At 37.7% G+C, this 23,241-nt stretch overlaps 1 protein-coding gene across 1 annotated transcript; it reads left to right on the top strand.

Annotated features, from left to right (window-relative positions):
* Positions 1-56: 56 nt before the first annotated feature.
* Positions 57-23,236, top strand: LOC309491945 (signal-induced proliferation-associated protein 1-like; the record flags this gene model as incomplete). Its single annotated transcript, XM_082190976.1, has 14 exons — positions 57-1,854; positions 5,187-5,311; positions 5,895-6,083; positions 7,298-7,472; positions 8,190-8,293; positions 10,607-10,764; positions 10,845-11,448; positions 12,844-13,118; positions 14,118-14,504; positions 15,915-16,044; positions 17,660-17,783; positions 21,907-22,005; positions 22,148-22,229; positions 23,186-23,236. Coding segments are annotated over exons 1-14 (3,623 nt in total), but the record flags the coding sequence as incomplete, so codon positions are not given.
* Between the last annotated feature and the right edge of the window lie 5 nt (positions 23,237-23,241).

Here is a 23,241-nt window from a genome sequence, read left to right as displayed (position 1 = left end):
GTGTATAAATAACTTCAAGCCGTTCCCACTAATATCCACACAGATCTTTGCACAAAATAAAGTATAAACGGTACAGAAGAATTTAACTCAGAATCTAATGTACTGCCATACAACCCAAGCACAAAGTGTAATTTACAAAAATGCTATTTATGTAACATCTATTATCATGTACAACATATTAATAACCTACATGTCATTGTGTTTCAGGAATTCGGTGGAGGATGCAGCCGTGGTCTCTAAAGGCACAGAGCTTGTGGTTGGCCATGAACGGAGAGTCATGACGAGGTGTACCTGACTCAGAATAAACCAGACTGGGAGTCAGTAGGAGGTCCAACTTCAATCCACATACAATCATAGTCAGTCTGCTGGGGTTTGGCCAATAACATTAATGATTAGAGTACTGTTGTGTATTAGAATTTAAGATGGTTAATGAGAGATTTAAATCATATATGGAGCCTGCGCGGCTGTTATTTTATTCCAAGGAAGATGGTTGCGCTCAGCCCTTCTGAATATTTTAGTGAATGAGGAACCTATTGAACGGAGTTCTGCTGGCAGTGCTGGAGAATTTAGGTGTTCATGGCTAGAACAGAAACATTTGTGTCCGTCACTTAAGTTCCTCAAAAACTCCTGACTTATTCACACAGATGCAGTAATTTGGTGGGGAGAAATAAGAAAAAGGGGCAAGGGCAACTGAAAAGTAAGAGCTTCCCACAACTTCAGATCATCAGGGCATCATGCAGTCAGACGATCTCTTCATCCGCAAGTTCCGCAGGCAGAGTCCACGCCCGCCCCTAGCGAGAGTGAACTTTGACCCCAAGACGGATGGTGGTAGTGTGCGGACACGAGTCGTGGCCGAATGGCCCCCCAGGAGAGAGCCAGAGGGAACAAACTGTGACAGCGTCACACCCAACGCAGCTGCACTAAATCTGAGGACAGTGGGTCGTGGACACATAATGCAGCGCAGCAACAGTGATGTCACCCTTGGCGATTTGGATTCAACGGGGCAGGTCGGGAGGAAGTTGCTCCGGGCAGGGGGGGACAAAACTCTGACTGCGGGGCAGGGGGAGTACCTCCACAGAGAATATGGCAGCCTCTCCTCGCTGGAGCGACAGACACAGTGCGTAGATCCTGGTGCCGAAGAACAAGGCGCTCTCAGTCCCAATGCCTTGCGCTTCAGAGATCCGTTTCTTCTTTTGGGGCTGCAAGAGGCACCTCCTGAGGTGGACGGCTTGTATCAAGCAAACTGTTCTCCAGCAGTAGACACTTCAAAACCAGTCAAGCCCCCGAAACCAGATGGGCTCGGTAAAAAGGCCAAACAGTCCCCTCTGCAGGCCGCTCAGTTTCAGTGTGAACAAGTCCCAGGCAGTGCTTGGGTGCGCAATTTTGCACACTATGATGTACAGAGTATCCTTTTCGACCTGTCGGAGGCTGCCACTAATCGGGACAGTATTGGGCGCAAAAAGAACATCACATCTGGTGCGTCAGCTGCCTCTCAACTCCGTCCGCTCTCTCAATCCACACCTTCCTCAGTTTCTCAGGGTGGAGGGAGCGGCACGGGAAGTGGGATTACTTCGGAAGATGTAGAGCAGTCTTTGCTGGACGAAGGAGATGGGAATGATAATGATCTCCTGCTCAGCTGTCCTCACTTTCGGAATGAGATGGGTGGCGAGGAGAGTGTGGGGCTTGGCCTACACAGCAAGTGCAGGTGGAGGAGTCTTCAAAGCCCCAACGATGCTGTTTCAGTATTAGAGGAGCCCAGGGAGAGCCACATCCAGCCCCAGGGGAAAAGTAACTACTTCATAGAGCATGCAGACCTTGGGGCTCGTTACTATCACAAGTACTTTTACATGAAAGGTGAGAGTTTGTGTGTAGCGAACCACTTTTGCTTGTTTGCTCTTTTTGAAGAAACGTACTTGTTTTCATTGCTTAGTCTACTTCACTCTCAGAATAAATGTGCAAAAATTTTACTTTTAGGGGTACAACAGTTTGGGCGTTAGCCTTAAAAGAGTGGTGCCCAATCCTTTTCCTGGAGATCTACCTTCCTGCAATGTTCAGCTCCAACCTTGATCAAACAGCTAATCTGAAGCAGCTAATAAAGATATTCCGGAACACTTGATAATTCCAGACAGGTGTGTTGGAGCAAGGTTGGAACTGAACTTATCTTAAGGTATATCTCCCAAACACTTCATGTTTTGCATGTCTCCTGAATCCAACACACCTGATTCAGATCATCAGCTCATTAGTAGAGACTCGAGACCTGAAATGCGTGAATCAGACAAAGGACACATGCAAAATGTGCAGTATTGGGAGCGCTCCAGGAACATGGTTGAAAACCCCTGCCTTAAGGGTTACTACTAAACACTGTAAGGCACATGTGTCAAACTCTGCTCCTGGAGGGCCACCTGCCTGGAAGTTTCTTGCAAAGCCACTTGAAGGCAAGCCTGCAACCTTAGCCATAAAAAAGCATAGTTAGGGAAGGAGTCAAGAGGCATATTTTTTGTTTCTTTTTGTTTTAAAGGATGGAGGAGAGGCTTCACCACACTGAATTAACCACTTTTGTGAGGAAATAGCTTATTTAATGACTAGACAGCCCATTGGCTAATATTCAACATGTTTGCTCTTAGACATTAATTTTGAATTGATCTATAAAAAAATAAAAAAAAATAAAAATGTTTTATAAGAGAAGTCATGGACAATTGCGAGACAGGTATGATTCAGTTTACGGCACTTCTCATTCATTTCTATGGTATCTGCAAACAGTTAATGACTGTCACACAACTCTGAACGAAATTCAAAGATGTCAAGGCTGTAATGTGATTGGTTATCAAGTCACACGTGATCCAAGTTAGCGTTACGCTTTCTCTAATGTTAGAGCCACAGACCCTCATATCTCCAATAATAAGACCATTGCTGCATTCCAGTTCACTTACATATACTATGCCCTACAAGCATGTACTGTTTTTTGTGAAGAAAAAGTACATACTTTTGAGTTTGTAACAAAAGAGTAGGCAAGCTTTGGGATATACTACTTCGTCATAATTGTGTCTTTAATGTACAGCTCTGTCGCAGTTACGTGCATCCTGTCACCGTTAAGACTGCTCTGTCAATGATCTTGTCAAAGTTGAAATCCTCCACATTCAAACTAATTTCCTACCCTTTCTGAGAGAAATGTAGTAGCACGTTGATCTGCCAGTCGTGGGTCTTTCATGCGGAGACTCTCCTCATGTGTTTGCATAATGATGCTTTTAAAATTTAATGACCAAACATATTTTTTACAAAAGTTCACAATGCTGTTGCAGATGAAATATAATGTGTATAACATTGAATAAATATATTTGTGTTAAGTTAGATATAATAACTCAAACCCCTTTATCTATACCTTTCTACTTAACCGTCGGACATCCGCCATGTTTGTAGTTTTTTAACACTTTTTATTCATGTTTGTAGTTCTAATTGAATCCTCGTCCAACGTGTAATGAATTGTGGGCAATATTAGCTGTTAGAGTGTGCATCATAGATGTCCGCCATATTGGAGCGGCCCGTGATATTTCGAGAGCAAGTTGACTGAGCGTCTGCAACCGTATAGTTAGACGCATGTATGAATATCTAATTTGTTAAACTAACACAATACAACAAGATGAAAGCGTCAGCTGACACGACATTAAAAAGTTACCATAGTAAAAGTAAAAACATGAAGAGTACCATAGTAAAAACATGATTATTGAGTTAATAAATATAAAAACACAAACCAACACATTCTCACCTGTAAAAGGTTATCCCATTTCTACGGGAATTTAAAACTCGGCAGTTTCACAACCAGAAGCTGCGCAATGTTGTGGCATCACTGTGAGAGACGACACGCTGAACGTTGCAATATGGCGGGCGCGCCAACGTGTCTGGAGTGGTGGAATGTTGAATCTACTCATACATATCTATGTTGTGCACAGATCTGCACTTCTAATTCTAACCGGAAAAAGTAGACCATCGGGGTATCTTTGGGATACTCATTTGAACATTCTACGATTTGGGACACACTCATTTTAATTTCAAATATTATTTAGGACGGATAGTATGCGAATTGGGACGCAGCACATCTCTGTTTCTATTAATCCCGAAGACCTTGATTAGCTGGTCCAGGTGAGTTTAATTAGGGTTGGAGCTGAACTCTGTAGGACAGTGATCCTCTAGGAACTGAGTTTGACACGCCTGCTACTAATATGCAACTTTTAGGGGTAGATAAGGTACAAAGTTATCTCTTTTAGCCCCAGTGACAAGCTGTTGTAAAGGTGCAGCATTTGTACTTTTTTAACCTTTTTTTTTTACTTTTTTTAACCATGTTGTAATCATGTCTGTTATTGCTTTTGTCAAACAAACATTCTGTTATTGTATTCCTTTTTGTTCTTTTGTATTTTTTTGTCTTCTAAGACCAATATTTCTGACTGTAAAGGCCCCTGCACATCAAATTTGATGCAAAAGTTTAGTGAATAACAGCGGAGCTCTTACAGCTCTTAAGCGGAGAGGACAGATCAACAATTTTGATGACTCATTCTCCACGTCACGACTATTGTTCTATTTTCTGTCTAATCAAATGCTAGGAAAGGATTGCAAAGGATGCAATGCACATTATATATATATAAACTTTTTTTTTTAAACTACACAAATGTAATTTCACTACAAAAATGTCACTGTTTTACTATAGAAATGGTTGCATATTAAATCTTAAAGGGGGAAATCTGTTATTCTTCATTTTTATTACAACTATGGCTGTAACAAGCTGTAAAGTGCAGCTTTGTCAGGCTTTGACGTAGACAAAGCGCTATTGGCTATCTAGTTCTGAACATTGACAAATATGTTCATACATAAAGACATCAATACAAGTCTGATGTCAAAGTATGTTGAAAAAAGCTCAAAATAAATGCAGGTGGAACATAGTTCACTCAGACTCTTGACACTATCAAACAGTAGTTTGGCCATCATGTATGGTTATTCATCTCTGTAATGAGCCTTTAAAGGTTTCATAATCAGAGTTTTCTCTTATTCTAGTGTTCAATATTCTGGTGTTTGTTTATATTGTTTTCACTTTCACTATTTATTTATTTATTTACAGCATTTTGTATTAACTGTTAACTATTAATTTGTTAGCATTTTGTATTAATTATTAACATCTTTTCTTTCTTGTAAATCAGACCATCAGAATTTCTTTGGCATCGACGAGCGTTTGGGGCCAGTGGCTGTCAGTTTTCGCAGGGAGGAAAAAGAGGGATCAAGTGGGTCCCAGTACAACTACAGAATCATTTTCAGGACCACTGAAGTAAATACAAGACTCTCTCACACACAGAATAAGTCGAAAAAGACATTTTGAAACATTTTCACTCATTCGTTTAAAGGAATTATATCCTATACTTTATCAAGTTTATATTTTCCTTGAGGTCCACTTTGCTACTAATTTCCACTAGAAAAAAATGGTCAGAAATTAGACAATTTTCCACCCTCTGTCTTTACACTTTTTTGCTTGTTATGGTTTTGTTTTTGTTTAGAATTAATGAGATCACAAGGAAATTCATACACAAATGTACTATTTCATTAATTTTTCTCTTTTAAGAAAAACAACAACAACTCATAGCATTACATTATTACTCACTACCTCTAAAAGCACCTGTCCTCAGGCCATAACTCAGTACTTTACATAGATTAAGATATGTATTGAACTTTTGACAGACAGAAAAATAAATTAGAAACATTGCTACTATGACCTCTTAGAAGGTAGAGTTTCGTTTTAAAATTCAACCTTTTTTATGAGGTTTGATATAAAAAAAATATGATATAACCCCTTTAAGTCTACATCATGTCTTTTGCTCTCATGAATTGGTCTTGTCCCTGTCATTTTCCTGCAGCTGAAGACCCTGAGAGGTTCAATCCTGGAAGAGTCTGTTCCCTCCGCTGCACGTCACACCACGCCACGCGGCCTTTCACCCAAGAGACTGCTGGAGTTTATTTTGCCTGATCTCAACCTACATTGCCTCAGACTGGCCTCCACTTCCCCTAAAGTCAGAGACACACTCCTTAAACTGGATGAGCAGGGGGTAAGTGATTTTACATTGAGCTGCTTTCTGTAGTTCTGGTGAACTTACAATTCGTATTTGAAGGTTACTGAAACGCTAATAGAAATAAGGTGCGTACAGAATGCATGTATGGATATACATAGTGACACTGGCAGTCAAAAGTTTGGAATAATTAAAAATGTTTGTCTCTTCTGCTCACCAAGCCTGCATTTATTGGATCAAAAATACAGTAAAAAGTGTAATGTTGTGAAAAATAATTATTATTCAAAAGATCTGGTTTCAATTGTAATTTAAAAAAAAATTATTATTCGTTTGATTAAAAAGCAGAATTTTCAGCATCATTCATCCAGTCTTCAGTGTCACATGATACTTCAGAAATCATTCTAATATGCTGATTTGCTGCTATTGCTGCTGCTGCAAAAAAAAAAAAAAAAAACATTTCTTAATATTATCAATGTTGAAAACAGTTGGGCTGCTTCATATTTTTGTGGAAACCGTGATACACTACCATTTAAAAGTTTGAGGTAAGATATTTTAATAAACAATAGAAAGAATATTTTATTCAACAAGGATGCATTCAATTGAAGTGACGGTTTAGACATTTATTATGTTACAAAAGATTTCTTGTTTAAATAAATCTCTCTTCATAATAGAATCCTGAAAAAAAATAAAAATTATCACAGTTTCCACAAAAATATTAAGTAGCAAAAACTGTTTTATACGTTGATAATAAAAACTATTATTAATAATAAATATTATTAAACACCTGTGTAAATATATACGTATGTATACGTCGGTGTATAGGCTTGAAAAGTGTTTTTTTCCTCAGTGATACCATGTTTCCGGACAGACTGTAAAAAATAAATGTATCATTTATAAGCTAATTTGATCAACATTGCATACTGCATATCACATAGATGACCGCTAATAGACAGACTAAAGGCAACAAAACTTTAACATATACAGGTACACTGTTAACATGTCTGAAAGTGGAATTTGAAATTTGTCTGATGATTTGATTTCAGCCCCAGATATTGAGAATTGCAGCAGAAATGTTGTCAGTGATAAAGCCCAACAAAAGCCTCCTTTTGTAGTTGCGCTGCTTGTGCATGCAGTGTGAAACAGGCTTAGTGAAAAAAATGAGGAAGAATGGTGTTGTGTGTGTGTAGAAAACTAGCTGGACAAGCAACCGTAATTTCATCATTGTTAATGCGCGTGTATGTGTGTGTGTAAAGTTGAATTTCCAGCGTAAGGTGGGGATTATGTACTGCAGAGCAGGACAGAGTACTGAAGAGGACATGTATAACAATGAGAGTGCTGGCCCAGTGTTTGACGAGTTTCTGGACCTTCTTGGAGACAGAGTGCGACTCAAGGCCTGGGAGAAATACAGAGCTCAACTAGACACCAAAAGTAAGAAAAAACCTCAAAACACACACACACACACACACACACACACACACACACACACACACACACACACACACACACACGTTGGGTTTATGGGGACTTTCCATTGACATAATGATTTTTATACTGTACAAACTGTATTCTATCCCCTAACCCTAAGCACAACATAAAACTTTCTACATTTTTACACTTTCAAAAAACATAATTTGGTATTATTTATAAGCTGTTTTCCTCATGGGGACCAAATAAATGTCCTCACAAGGTAAGCACTTCCGTTATTACTGTCTTTGGGTTTACCAGGACCACACACATTGTAATTGTAATTGCTTATTTTTCTTATTTTAAAAGGTTTAGGTTCAGTAAAATGTTATATTTTTAGAGAAATTAATACTTTACTTCAGCAAGGATGCATTAAATTATTCAAATATGAGAGTAAAGACTTCTACATGGTATGAAAAAAATCAAATAAATGCTGTTCGTTTGAAATATTCTATTTATAAAATAATAAATAAAATAAAACTAATAATAAGAAATGTTTTTTTGAGCAGCAAATCAATATTTTAGAATGATTTCTGAAGGCTAATGTGACTTTGAAGACTGGAGTAATGATGCTGAAAATTCAGCTTTGCATCACAGGAATAAATGGCATTTTAAAATATATTCACATAGTAAATAAAAGATTTTGATTTGGTGTGTAATAATAGTGTTTGTTTTTTGCAGCGGACTCCACGGGAACACACTCACTGTATACTCGCTACCAGGATTACGAGATCATGTTCCATGTCTCCACCATGCTTCCATACACATCCAACAATACGCAACAGGTAACTCACAGAACCAGAGAATATCCCCTTAAAATTGAGCACCACTTACAGTCATTTCTAAAAACCGTTACTCATATTATTAACAGGACAATGATATGTATCAGCAATAGAATAACTAACTCACAGATACAGAGAATATCCCCTTAAAACTGAGCACCGCTTACAGTCATTTCTTAAAACCATTACTCATATTATTAGCAGGACAATGATATGTATCAGCAAAAGAATAACTAATTGTAAGTTACTGCAAATTGTAAATATAAATGTGTTGAATTGCTTATCTTTAATATATTGTTTGACAAAATATAATATTCAAAACATAATAGTAAAGAGATGAAAAGTGTCACTTGACCATTTGTTCTTAAAGACCCACTCCGATGAAAATCATGTTTTTCTAGGTGTTAACATGTTCTTGTGGTATTTTTCTGATGTTAGAGGACATATCTTGAGAAAAATAAGCTCAAAGTTGTATTTCTGAGTATTTCTGCATTCAAATGGCTTTGAATCAGTAGCAGACGCTAAAATAGACTGGAGTTGTGACGTAGTAACTCCACTGGGCGGGGCCACAAGCTCATACTCCCCTCCGCCCCGCCCGCTCAGGTTCTGAGGAGTAGAGAAGACGATGGCGGATCAATACCTATGTGCGGTAGCGGGTTGCAATGCTAAGAGGAGAGATATTGGTATTAACTTTCATGCTTTACCAAAACATGTTGCTGTGAGAGATGAATGGATTACGTTCCAGGGTTCCAGACTGCGACCAAAATGGTCGCATATGCGACCATTTTTTGAGAATGTGCGAGTTAAAATTTTATGTGGTCGCATTTGTGCGAGTGCATGGTCATGGTCATGCTGTTAAATTCACGCATGAATTTTCCTGCATTGAACTTGTTTTAGCGCCTGCCAAAGTGAATTTTGCCCCGCCAAAGTCTTATTTGATCGGTGAGTAATGTAGATGAACTGCTGCGCTTGTTTAAATGAAAGAACGAGCAGAGAGAGAGACCCGGACGCGTGCGCGCGCACTCTCTGTCTTCGGAGCCAGGCGAAAGTGTAAACAACACTAGAAGACATTATTTTACACATTAAGACAGTACATAAACATTATTTAAAGACATAAAACAACACTTTAATTAAACGAAAAAAACTATCCAGTGATGAAATGTTTTCTGTGTTGACAGAAAGAAAGAGGCTGTTGCTGCCTATGTATCTCGCTTCAGCCAACGGCTCCGCCCACAACGCAGAGGCGAATTGCTAATGAGCTACTGCCGCTCTGCTGAAGCGAAGTCCCAGAAAACGGCACAGGTTTTGTGATTTTGGCTAAAAACGGCATAATCATCATTTAAAGACCACTGAGAATGTTTAAAAATAGCTCAAAATATGATCGGAGTGGGACTTTAAGGCAGAGTGTAGCTAGTAGTTCGTAAGCTCTCCATAATATATATATATATTCCTATATTAGCCTTCAAATACGTGACCAGAAGTTGTTGAAATGCTGTGAATTTCAGTTTATCCTTCATTCTAACTAAATACGATACTACTTAATCTTGATCATAATAGGTATTTGTATATGTTAAATAACATTCAGAAACTGTATTTGAAATGAATAAGGATTAATGAATAAATACTGATACAAAAAAAACATAAGTGATGGCATTTAAAATGACTGATTTTATTTGACATGCACAACATGGATTGATGCACACAGCGGCGCAATGTTTAGGACGGGTGTGCTGAAGAGCCACTAAAATTTTTTTAATATATTCACACAATGTTCTCTGCTATTTTATTCCAACCATTACTCCTGATCAGAGGCTTCCGTAAATATTAAGTTTATACGTATATAGAGTTACGCTTCAAGTATAATGGTGCGATGCAAAAATATTTAGTAGTGTGTAAGTTGTAACTTAGTCAAAACTAGGTTAAGTTGTAACACAGCTGGTGCAACCGGCCCTGGGGTCCTGTGTAATAACTTTATAATAACAAAATGGGCATTGAAAAGTTTATATGCCATTTCCAACATACACATCAAATTTAAGAAATGTAAACATGCAGTGAACATATGTCTCCCCTGGTGAAAGAAATACACTTTAGCTTACTTTTAAAAACTGTATTTATTACAGAAAATAAATGATATACTTGAAAAGAATATACTTGCGTGTGATACAACACAAGTCACTTCATTTAGAATGAAATAATTAGAATAATTCACTAAATTTAGAAAACAAATTTTGTCCTCAAGCACTTCCAAGTCGACTAACTAACAGTATTTTTGACAGCATAATATCTAAGTTTCTGTTTTCTCTATTTCTCTTCTAGTTACTGAGGAAGAGGCACATAGGGAATGATATTATCACAATAGTCTTCCAAGAGCCAGGTGCTTTACCCTTCACCCCCAAAGCCATCCGTTCTCACTTTCAGCATGTGTTCATCATTGTCCGAGTACACGAGCCCTGCACCGACAACACCTATTACAGGTAAAAGAGTAGACATAAAAAAACACATAAAATGTTTAAATTATTTTTTTTTTTAATGTCTTTATCTCCACCTTTCTCAGAGTTGCTGTAACTCGTTCCAAGGACATCCCGCTCTTTGGTCCTCTCTTCCCTAAAGGTGCACGCTTCCCCCGTTCTCCTGCCTTCCGTGACTTTCTCCTTGCCAAAGCCATTAATGCAGAGAACGCAGCTGAGAAAGCGGAAAAATTTCGCTCTATGGCCACACGCACACGGCAAGAGTACCTGAAAGACCTAGCGGAAAACTACGTCACCACCACTCCCATTGATTCTTCCACCAAATTCCCGCTGCTTTCACTGGGCGGGAAGCGCAAAGAGAAGTTTAAGGGAGCTAAAGGTGCAGAGCTTCATAGCGCAGGCGCTTTAGTGTGGGCCGTCACCGTCGTTCAGGGCGGTGAGAGCAACGGTCTAAGCCTGTCCTGCCTGCTCGGCGTGTCAGCAGAGTCAGTCGTGCTCATAGAGCGATCCACTAGAACAGTCGTGTTCAATTGCAGCTGCCGTGATGTCATCGGCTGGAAGGCCGTGACTGAGACTGGAGCTCAGGGTGGCCTTTGCCTGGATATCTTCTACGAGAGAGGCGAGGCAGTGACCATGACGATGTTGGACAGCCAAGTTGAGGATATGAAGGAGGTTGTCCAGAGGCTGGAGGTGAGATGTAATGCAGTATGCAAATCTATATTACTTAAAGTGCCCCTATTATGCTATTTTAAAGGTTTCTAATTTGTTTTGGAGGTCTCCTAAAATAGGTTTACATACATCCAGGGTCAAAAAACACTTTAACTTTTTTCATAATATACATTGCAGCATCACCTCTTTTCTCACAGTGTCTGAAATCCGGTCTTTCTAAACCCCTCCTTTCCGAGAGCCTACTCTGCTCTGATTGGTCAGATGGCCCCGTCTGTTGTGATTGGTCTACCGCTTAAAGTTTGTTTCGGAAACCAAACTCCGAATAAGCTTAATAGAGGCACTTTAATCCCATGAATTGTTAGCACTGTGGGATGAGGGATTTGATTTCAGAACATATTGTTCGGTATATCTGTAATGTAAATACTGTTATTGTGGGCTTCGTTAATGTTAATTGTTAATTCATACCGAATTAAATCGCAGATATAGGTGCATCTGCTTTTTTACCACATGTATCTGACCTTCATAAAATGGTTTTACTACTTTACTGTATGCTTTTACTGCTGCAGTAAATATTAAACATGAGCATCCATCAAAATACAACAAAACTGTTGACATTTGCAAGTGTGTAAAGCTATATTGCACTCTTGAATTAAAAAAAGACATACAATACATACAATATTATTACAAAGTGGGGATTGTCAATACAGTATGTGATCCTGTATCACAAAACCAGTCACAAGTAGCACGGGTATATTTGTGGCAATAGTCAACAATACATTGAATGGGTTAAAATGATCGTTATCGACCAAAAATCATTAGGATATTAAGTAAAGATCATGTTCCATGAAGGTATTTTGTACATTCCCTACCGTAAATATATAAAACATTTACTTTTGTGAGTGAATGCAGCACGATCACGAACATAAATGGACAACTTTAAAGGCGATTTTCTTAATGTTTCGATTTTTCTGCACCCTCAGATTCCAGATATTCAAATAGCTGTATTTTTGCCAGATATCCTAACAAATATCCTCTGTTCTATCCTAACAAACCATACATCAATGGAAAGCTTATTTATTCAACTTTCAGATGATGTATAAATCTCAATTAAAAAAAATTGTCCCATGTGACTGGTTTTGTGGTCCAGGGTCACATATAGGTAAATTAATAAACCACAATTCATTTTGTGATTCCAAAAATGTCAAAGAACTGCATATTGTTCAATAAAAACAATAGATGACAAGAAAAAAAAATGAAAATATGGTTTCAGTTTACATCTTGATATGTTGCTGTTTCTTATTCTCACCAAAGCCGCATTCATTTAATAAAAAAAATCCATAAAAATAAGACTTTGAGCTTTTATGATATGCAGTATGCCATTTTAACATGACACTTCTATGCTAACTCCCCTGGTAGCTGGTAACACGAGGTTGTGAGGCGCGTGAGATCACACCCCTGCGGGACGGAGTAGGTCAGCCTGGCTTCCTGATGAGCGAGGAAGGCTTTGTAACTGAGCTGCAGCGGTTTGGATATGCAGAGAGCGGTGGGCTGCAGTTGTGGGCTCGTGTTGTTCGTCTCTGTGGTCAGGTCCTGGTGCACCTCAGCCAGGAAGAGAGGAGCCGACTCCTCCGCACGGCACAGAAGATCCACATCACAGTCATTCCTCCAGACGAGAACGGGAAACCACGCAGGTAATAGAGGTGATGGCTTATTTGCGTGTGAAAGAGGGTGGACAAAATGGAGAGATGATGTAAAGCACTCATACACTGCAGTGATTTTTAGCAAAAAGTGGGCTGACTAGTAAAAATAGTTAGCAGGGAGTGGAGGATGGAGTGCTAAACTGTGCATATATGTATCAAACTACCATTCAAGCATTTGGGGACGGTATCCTGTTTTGAAAGAAGTCTCGGTAACACTTTAGTCTAGGGTCCAATAGATTGGACTATTAACTAGTTGCTTATATTAGCATGCATATTACTAGGATATTTGCTGTTTATTAGTACTTATAAAGCACATATTAATGCCTTATTCTGCATGACCATATTCTACATCCCTTAATCCTACCCCATACCTAAACTTAACAACCTAATTAACTATTAATAAGCAGTAATTAGGAGTTTATTGAGGCAAAAGTCGCAATTAACTAAAGTGTGACCGAAGTCTCTTATGCTCACCAAAGCAGCCTTTATTTGATTAAAAATACAGTAAAAACAGTAATACTGTTATTATTGCAATATATATTTAGAGAGAGAGAGAGAGAGAGAGAGAGAGAGGCTATGTCCCTAGGGAGGGAAACAGATGGATAGAGAGGGGAAGGAGCAATTGATTGAAAGACAGATCTCATTGTATTGTGAACATGTTTTAGCCAGTGTTTCACCAGCTGGCCAACTATCATTAAATTTTCATAATGCTTATTGATGGATCTAAACCAACACACACAAATACATCTTGGTTAAAAACTGTATTTAAAAGAAGAAAAAAAAAATCTATATAAAGCGACTCACTCAGCATGATGTATGCAAGTATTTTATTATATAACATCCTTCAAAAAAGAGAACCAAAATAGTAGCATTGATCTTTTCACCCATGACTAACTATGCTGAAATAAATAAGCTGGAATTTTGAGGTTTTCACTACCGTTGCTCTTCACTTTCTTTTCCCTTTTTTCTTGTTCTTGTGTCTGAGTTCAGGAGTTTCTCTGAGCTTTACCAGAAAGCCATCCAGGATGCAGAGAGCAAATCCGGAGAAGGACGATTGGGTGAAGCCTGGGTTCTGGATGACGACGACGACGACGAAGATGATGGTGATGGTGAAGAAGGGGAGGAAGAGGAGATGAAAGAGAATGAAAATAAGATGGATGACAGTGAAACTCCAAAGCAGGAACTACTTGGAGAGCAGTTGGTATTTCCTGAGCCCATGGATACAGATTTGCTCCTCTCCCCACCCAGCTTGCCCCTCTTACGAGCAACTTCCCTGCAGGACAGCATGAAGAGTCAGACCCCAGAAATCACCCCTGTCTCTCTCACACGAAGCTACTCATTAGAAGGACACCCTCCATGCCAGGACATCTTTCAAGGGTATACAGATTTCTGTTTGCCTGCTTCTGATTTCAATATAACACTTAATAGTTAATAACAATAACACTGCCAACGGCCATCAATTATTTTGTAAATCAGCCACAATTTGTCACACACTTTGCAAACAAACTTTTACTGAAAGATGGATCTGTGCTAATTAACTATTAATTCTAATTCGTCACCTGTGGTAACTGGTTGTTTTGATGTGTTAGGACTCATGTACAGTTAACCCATGTTGCAAAATCATGATTAGGACTCAGAAAAAGTTAGTCATGTGTACCAAACGTATACTTAAAAGGAAAAGCAATATTGTTTTGACATTTTATGAGAAATCGGCTGTGGTTTTATGTTGCGCTGTAAGGTGCATTATTTGAAATTATGAGTTCTAACACCAAAAGATTGCCTCTCTCAACCTTTACAAAGTATATTTAAAAAAAAAAAAAAAAGTATTTGCAGATGATATAATATTAATAATATAAAAGGCTACTTAAGTGCACTTAAATACAGTTCACTTTCATGACTACAGTATGTTTTTTTAAGTGCACTTAAATAAACTCAAATTAAACATTTCAATGTACATTTTAAATCATTATGTTTTAATCATGTTTTCTCACGCTTTAAAGAAGTACACTTATTTTGATGTGTTGACTAACATACTAAAACCCATGTAAAGTACGTGATTATAATTTTAACTGTAGTGTGTTATTTCGATATTATATTTTGGGCTACTAAATTGCTACTTCAATTGAAATGTGTAATTACAAATACATTTAAAGACATGTGATCCAAGTGTCAAAAGAAATTACATTAAAGTATTTGAGTTTACCACAAATGCTTGTCAGTACATTCTGCTTTACTTTAACCATTTTTAAAGACAATATAAGTAATTATTAAATTACATATAAACAAGTTCTAAAGTCCTAATTAAGTGGTTCAAAAAAGCTCTCTAAAGATAATTTAAATTAATATACATTTAAATTATAATATATTTATAATATATACAATTAACATTCAGTTAAGCAAATGTCCGGAAACGTTACATTCAATTCACACTGAAGTATATTCTTTTAAAGTATTTAATTTCAGTAATACAGTAAGTACTCTTTTTAAAAGTATGCTAATGTACACTTCTTTTTCACAATGGTAAGGAAGAATATGCATGACCATTTTACTTGGATAGCACTCACAAATACACAACACAAATATGAACTAAATTAAAGAGACTTTATTCGTAGTAGTGAAGTGTGAAGCAATTGGATGTTGTAAAAAAGCAATATCCAAGCCTCATAAAATCTCTTTGTTGTTGACAGAAATGAGCAGCTCAATGTTTGCAGAAAAGTTTTTATTCTATTCTTTATTTTATTTATTTTAACTAATATTTCTCTCTCTATGAATGTGTATGTCTGTCAGACATGTGTATGATAATGTGGGGCTGAAAGGAAACAGGCACATCTATGAAAACCCTGGAGAGCTTAGGGACGAGACCCCTGACCTTATACTGGCAGTCAAACCTAAAGTGCCTCCAGAGCTAGTGGAAGAGGTATGAAATACACACTTTTTTTTTGTCAGTATGACATTACTTTGTTTTACAAGCTGATAGGAGAAACATTCCTTTGATTGATTGTCAAGGCAAGCAAAACTGATCATGTGATCACAATAGGCACAGATACAATGAAGCTTATTGAGTTGTCAGCCCTTTCCTTCACCAAGACACATTACTTTATTGGAACAAAAAAACATAAGAAAAAGAAAGAGACAAACTGCTATAGATTGTTTACTGCACCAAGCAACTTGAAAGTAAACATTAAATATTAAGGCTACTTCTTGGTCTGAAAAAAAATTATTAAAAAAATTCCCTATTATTTCCAGGTTTTCCATGAACCCCCCCCCCCCTGAATTTAATGTTTATTTATTTTAAAATACTGAATTATACTTTAACGAATGATGATTCATTCAGGGTTTTTTTTTTTTTTTTACGTTTTAAACCGATTCGTAATCGATGCATTAAGAATGTAAGTGAATCATTCACCTCTGCTATGACATATGACTTAGAAACAGCATTAAAAGCATGAACAACTTCCAGAATAGCACAACAGATTTCAGCTCCTGAAGCATGGCATGATCTGCTGCTGTTGTGTATGCAGGATCCTGCCTCCCACACAGAGGGCAACTGATGGATCAAGCTTGTAGCTCTCTGTATTTGGAAAGTGATTGCAGTGTTTTTAGAAGGGTTTTTAACCTCTGAGATCCCTCTCCCACTCTCTCTCTCTGTCCTTCCTGTATGTTCACTGTTCCTCCCACTTCATCTTTCCCTTCTTCCCCTCATAAAATCCCTTTCTCTCTTGCTCCCTCTATTCCCCACATTTTCTCTTGTCATATTCATCTTAATTTTTCTTCTGTTTTAAATGCATGAGTACATTGAGAAATAATTATTTACAGAAACGTTCTGTCTTACAGTATAATCTATTTTCTGCTCACTTTCATGCAATGATAAAAAAAAAAAAAAAAAAAAATTAAGCAGTAGAAATAACCTTATATCGTTTATACTATCCACACTGCAGATGTAAAACAAAAAAGTCGCTGGAAAGCAATGCTGGGTAATCAGATTCCAAAAATTAAGTACTTGTAATTAGATTAGATTACATTTTAAAATGAACTTTTTTATTGATTACATTATTACATGTTATTGTCAAAATGGCAGTAAATTATTCATAATTCATTGATTCTACTTCTTTTTTTATCTTGTAAATTTTCTTTTCTATAAAAGTCTACTGCTTATATACATTCAGAGGGTCTTCCAGGTTTGTGGAATTGCAAACACAGACCAGCCACTACCACTAGTCATGAGCCAATCACTGAAAACTGAGAGCCATGGAATTTTATCACTGGATTTACAGAAATCATTTCTCTTTTAAGAAGTGTTTTCTCAACATTGAAACATTGCATAGCCTATCTAATCAGCATCTAATCAGGTTCAGGGTTAGTACCTAGATATTACCCAGTTTTTGCAATTACTATAATAAGTAAATATGTACTGTACATGGGGAACAGGACTGTAAAATAAAGTGCTACCAGTAACTATTTTGTTATATACAATTACCATAATATTTTGGTCATTACACTAATTGATTGTTTGATTCTTGCTCTCTGTCTAGTTTGGGCCTGATCAGGGGACTGAGGAGCTGCCATCTGTCAGTGATGTGACCATGAGATCTGCCTGCAGGGAAAGTGCAGAAAGAAACTCCAGAGCTCTGAGCCTCCATAACTCCATCACTAAGAGTAAGTGTTTCTTAATGATACCACAAAACATTATGCGGTAAATGTATTATTTAAAAAATAATTGTGTAGTTAATGTTATAAGTTTAGACCACTGTTGCTACAGTAAGCCATTCTTTGCAATGGGATATTAAAAAAGCCCTCAAATAAGCACTTCCACAATAGCCGTGTTTTCACTGTAGTGCCAAAAGCGAGCGTGCTAGTACAGTTGCGTTTCCACTGTCACTTCCGGGGCTTGATCAGGCCTTATCGGGGCTTCCTCTGGGCCAACGTCCAGGGGTTTTTAACCCGCCAAATACCTTGGTCCAAAGTGAGCCAACTGGGGCTTTAGGAGTTGTCAATATGAACAGAGGCGGTCAATACCGCTGCTCATTTCCCATGTTATTATATTAGGCTACCAGCAGCTAACTTCAAAATTTAAGACATTTTAAACAATTTTCACTTTCAGACACCAGCGAGTCATAACCTGAGACGTTCACTTTGAGGGAACTCAAAGCTGCGTCTGACGTTGACGCTATGGGAATGTTTATACCCAGTATGCCATACTGACCTAGTGCCTGTCCTAGAATGAATCATGACAAGCACAAATCTAGGACAAAAGCACCTGGGACACCAGAGTGGAGTCCAAATCTAAGTTGTAAAACCTCACAAATGTGTCTGGAGAGGACCAGTCTGCCAAATCACATACTTCTTAAAGTGATACCCCTGACAATAAGGCTTTTGAAGCCTCCATATTCCCCTGACAGCCATAGGTGAAAGCCGACACCACATCTCATAAGCGAGAGAATTAGCCTCGACTATCCACTTGCTCATAGTCTGTTTGGTCGCTAGTGAACCTTTCCAAGGCGACCAAAAACAGACCAAAAACTGATCAGACTTCCTCCACAGGGTATCTCTGTGGACATAAGCGTCCAGTGCTCTGTCTCTCCTGGACTGACATCTGGAATGGAGGAGGACAAAAGGCTTGCAAGACTATAGATTTGTGCAACATTAGTTGGAACCTTAGGCATTTAACCCGGTCTAGGGTGCACAAAGTTTTTAACCATGCTGGGAGCTTATTCTAAGCATGAAGGGGAAACCGACAAAGATTTCTGTCGATCTCCTGCTCTCTTAAGAGACGTGATGGCCAGTAGGAACATAGTCTTTAGAATCAGAAATTTCTCTGCAACAAAATCGGGGCCAATATAGGCTCGAATGGTGCTGTGGACAGACCTTCTAGTACCAGAGCCAAATGCCAAGCCAGAACCCTTGCATGGCTTTCAGGCCTCATCCTCATAACAACTTAGGAAACGAGACACCAGTGGGTTTCTCCCCAATGACTCAACACTGTAAGGTGCATGGGAAGCAGCTATGACCACCACATACACCTTCAAATTGGAAGGGTAATAGCCCTGCAGGAAATTGGTCGATCCCCCTCATTAGCCAAAACCACAATTTCCATACTGGTCGGGGTGATAAGTTGTGCCCTCTGCTTGAGACGAAAGATCCCTCTTGACGGAAATCTCCCATGGAGCACCGTCCAGGAGAGACATCAGGTCCGAGAACCAAACTCGGTCCCGGGGCCATCGTTAGAGGAGGCATTGAGTCTCGGTGGCCCCGGATACCCTAGTTGCGGCCCTAATGGAGGCGCGTGTGTGACACATGTGTCTCTCCTGGGGCGGCAGTGGCTCAGTGGTTCATGTAGATTGTCTACAAACCGGAAGGTTGGTGGTTCAATCCCCGGTTCCACCTGACCAAGTGTCGAGGTGTCCTTGAGCAAGACACCTAACCCCAGCTGCTCCCGACGAGCTGGATCGCCTTGCATGGCTGACACCGCCGTCGGTGTATGAATGAGTGAGTGAATGGGTGAATGTGAGGCAATATTGTAAAGCGCTTTGGTGGCCATTGGGTCTGTGAAAGCGCTATATAAATGCAGTCCATTTACCATTTACATGAAATGTTGATTTGATGCTCAAGAAGCATTCATTATTATCAATGTTGAAAACAGTTTTGTAAAAATTGGATTCTTTGATGAATAGAAAGTTCAAAAGAGCAGCATTTATTTGAAATATAATCTTTTGTAACATTATACATGTCTTTAACTTCCTTGATGAATAAAAGTATTGATTTATTTTATTTATTTCTCCCAAAAAATAAAATACAAATTCTTACTGGCCCCAAACTTTTGAACGGTAGTGTTTAATGTTACAAAAGCTTTATTTCAGATAAATGCTGTTCTTTTGAACTTTCTATTCATCAAAGAATCCTGAAATATGTAAATGTAAATAACTCTTTTCAACATTGATAATAATGTGAAATGTTTCTTGAGCATCAAACCATCATATTAGAATGATTTCTGAAGAATCGTGTGACACTGAAGACTGGTGTAATGATGATGAAAATTCAGCTTTGATCACAGGAATAAATTACACTTAACTATATTCACATAGAAAACAGCTGTTTTAAATTGTAATAATATTTCACATAATATAATATTATGATTATATATATATATATATATATATATATTGTATTCTGAATCAAATAAATGCAGCCTTGGTGAGCAGAAGAGACTTCTTTTAAAAACATAAACAATCTTACTGATCAAAAACTTTTGAACGGCAGTGTATATTTTTTCTGCAATCATACACTATGGAAGTAGTGAAAATGACTAATGAGCTGAAAAATTTATAAAATATAATATATAATGTATTTAGCTACATTGGTATGGTTTCAGCTGTTATGGTTTTGCTCTGTACATTAGCTCAGCTTCCTTTTGTTCTTTTGTCTTGGCGACAGGCGGCTCTATTCCTCCTCTTCCTCTGGGAGGTTTCATTTTCCCTTACTCCTGCATAAGCCCTTCTCCTGTAAACGCTACCTTTCTAAAAAAAAAATAAGCTGATCTACGACCATCCTCACATCCATAAGTAAATTCGGCAAGCTTTAAAATATTTGAATCAAGGCATGAATGGCATTGACATTTTAAAATGAGTGTAAAGCTTTGGACAGATGGGGGCCAGGCTAGGACTGGTTGGGATAAGGGGTATTATATGGCCTTAAATCAAGACGCTGTCTCTGGGCCATCTGTTCGGTGCTGCCCCTTGTTAGTTGAGCGGTTAAATCTCTCCAGGCTCTCTTTTAAAATGCATACGGGTGTGCATGTGTGTTATTCTCTTTACTCAAGCCTTTTTAAGCCAATCCCCAGAATGTCAGTAGGAACCTTTCACTTTGAACAATTTGGGAGATGGCAGCAGAAGTCATTTGAAAAAGATGCAAACCTAGCCTAAATACAGCTACTGCTTAGAAAAAACAAAACATATATCGTTATATTAACAACAAAACAGTCTCCAATTTTGGTGGCTTGTTGCAGGATGAAGCTGTCTCCAGAAAACTTTTTTTTTTTAATTACTGTACGCTCAAAAGGGAAATAATACCTAATGTGACAAGGAACCAAGAGATCAAAAGAGGGAACTGCGGACTGCTTTAACAACTTTAAATCATGTTATGTTTTAATAATCTTTTGTAGTGCTATAAAGTACACTTATTTTGATGTGTTGACTAACGTACTAAAATCACATGTACCTGATTATAATTTTAACTGTGTTATTTGATATAACATTTAAAGCTAATATATTTTAAATGTACTGAATTGAAACTTCATCATTACAAATGTGTAATTACAAATATATTAAATTTAATGTACATGAAAAGTAGAAATAACATTAAAGAATAGTATAGTTTACCATAAATGCTTGTCAGTACATTCAGCAGTTCACTTTAACCAGTAACTGTATTTCAAAGACAACAGAAATCATTATACATTTACATATAAAGATGTATTTAAGTCCTATACTTAAGTGGGTCAGAAAACTCTCTAAACTATTATACATTTTCATTTAATTGCATTTAAAATATTATTTTAAAGTATGGTATTTCTGTAATAAGTAGGCTACTCTTTTTAAATGTATGCTAAAGTGTACTTTTCACAAGGCTATTTATCCACTCAAACTGTTAAAGTGCTAATTTACACACAAATTCCACTAATTTTAACAAAATTCACAAAGGCACTTCTAGTAGATTCCAAGAAATAATCAAAACTAAATACTTTCCAAGAGCTTGTTTTACAATATATTTTTGCTAATTTCAGTTCTCTCAGAGACAACAGATTCATCTGAGGAAGAGTGGCAGTCGATTGCTGATCTGGCCAGCGCCTGTCGGAACATTCTGGAAGCTTTGTCTCGAGAAGGTGAGAAATGACCATTTTCAGTGGATGAAATGTGTTTGAGCATGTGAAAGTCTGTCTAGTCTGTTCACTGAAGAATGCTGGTCTGGTAACTTTGCAATGATAAGATGGAATATTACTAATGTCATTTCCTGCTGGGTTTCAGATCGGAAGTCAGGAGATGGAACTCAAGAGACTATGACCCAGCCAGGTCAGACGGAAACCAAGTTTAAAGACTTCAAGGACAGGTGAGAATGACTGTGCCATGCATTCTTTTGACATTCGATTATACTCGCAACATGAGGAGAGACACAACTCACAGAGAACTATAAAATGACCTGCCAAAAACATTGTGCTCTTGTGGTAGATTTTCCCCTACGCCTATGACTTAACTTTACCTTGCTGTTCTTTTGAACATTACATTCATCAAAATTCCAGAAGAAAAAAATGTATAATGGTTTCCACAAAAATTTGATTCCGCATTGTTTTCAACATTGATAATAATAGAAATGTTTCTTGAGCAGCAAATTATAGCATATTAGAATGATTTCTGAAGGGTCATGTGACACTGAGGACTAGAGTAATGGTGCTGAAAATTAAGCTTTGCTTCACAGGAATAAATGACATTTTACACTATATTCTCATTAGAAAATAAATTAAATTGTAATAATATTTCGCAATAATATGTTTACTGCATTTTCTGTATACTGCATGCAGACTTTAGTATATCACATTCTTTCTTCAACTTTAGAATTTTGGAAGAATGAATTTGCTCAAAATATTTGTAACCTAAAAATGGTAACGTCTAATTTATTCAGGTTTTATTCAAGTAAAAATTATTATTTAACATCAATGAATCAACCTAAATGCATTAATTTATTCGAAAATCAATTGTAGTGGGTTAAATCAAGTAGAAATAGCTCTTTATGGTAACAATTGCAGGTTACCACTTTTTACAGTGCAAAATTGCCTTTAAAACAATGGGATTTTTTTTTCTCCGAAGTTTCATGACCCTTTATGCCTTAAAAAATTAAATAAAAATCTTACGTTTACTTTAAATGTGGTCCCTGTTATTCAGCATTGAGCCTTTGAAGTCTAAATGCTCCAACAGAATATACATATGTTGCCAAATATATCATATGATATATCACACCATGTATTTTTGTGTTCCTTTGTGTTCTTCTTTCTCTCCCTGCCTTCGCAGTGACTCGCCTGGTCACCTCGAGGAGAAAGTGTCCCAGTTAGAGGCCATGCTGAAGC

This window comes from Leuciscus leuciscus (genome assembly GCF_965113295.1).
Source record: "Leuciscus leuciscus genome assembly, contig: HAP1_SCAFFOLD_752, whole genome shotgun sequence".
Lineage (NCBI taxonomy): Eukaryota > Metazoa > Chordata > Actinopteri > Cypriniformes > Leuciscidae > Leuciscus > Leuciscus leuciscus.
Note: the sequence above shows the minus strand (reverse complement) of the source record. Positions and strands in the feature narration are given on the sequence as shown.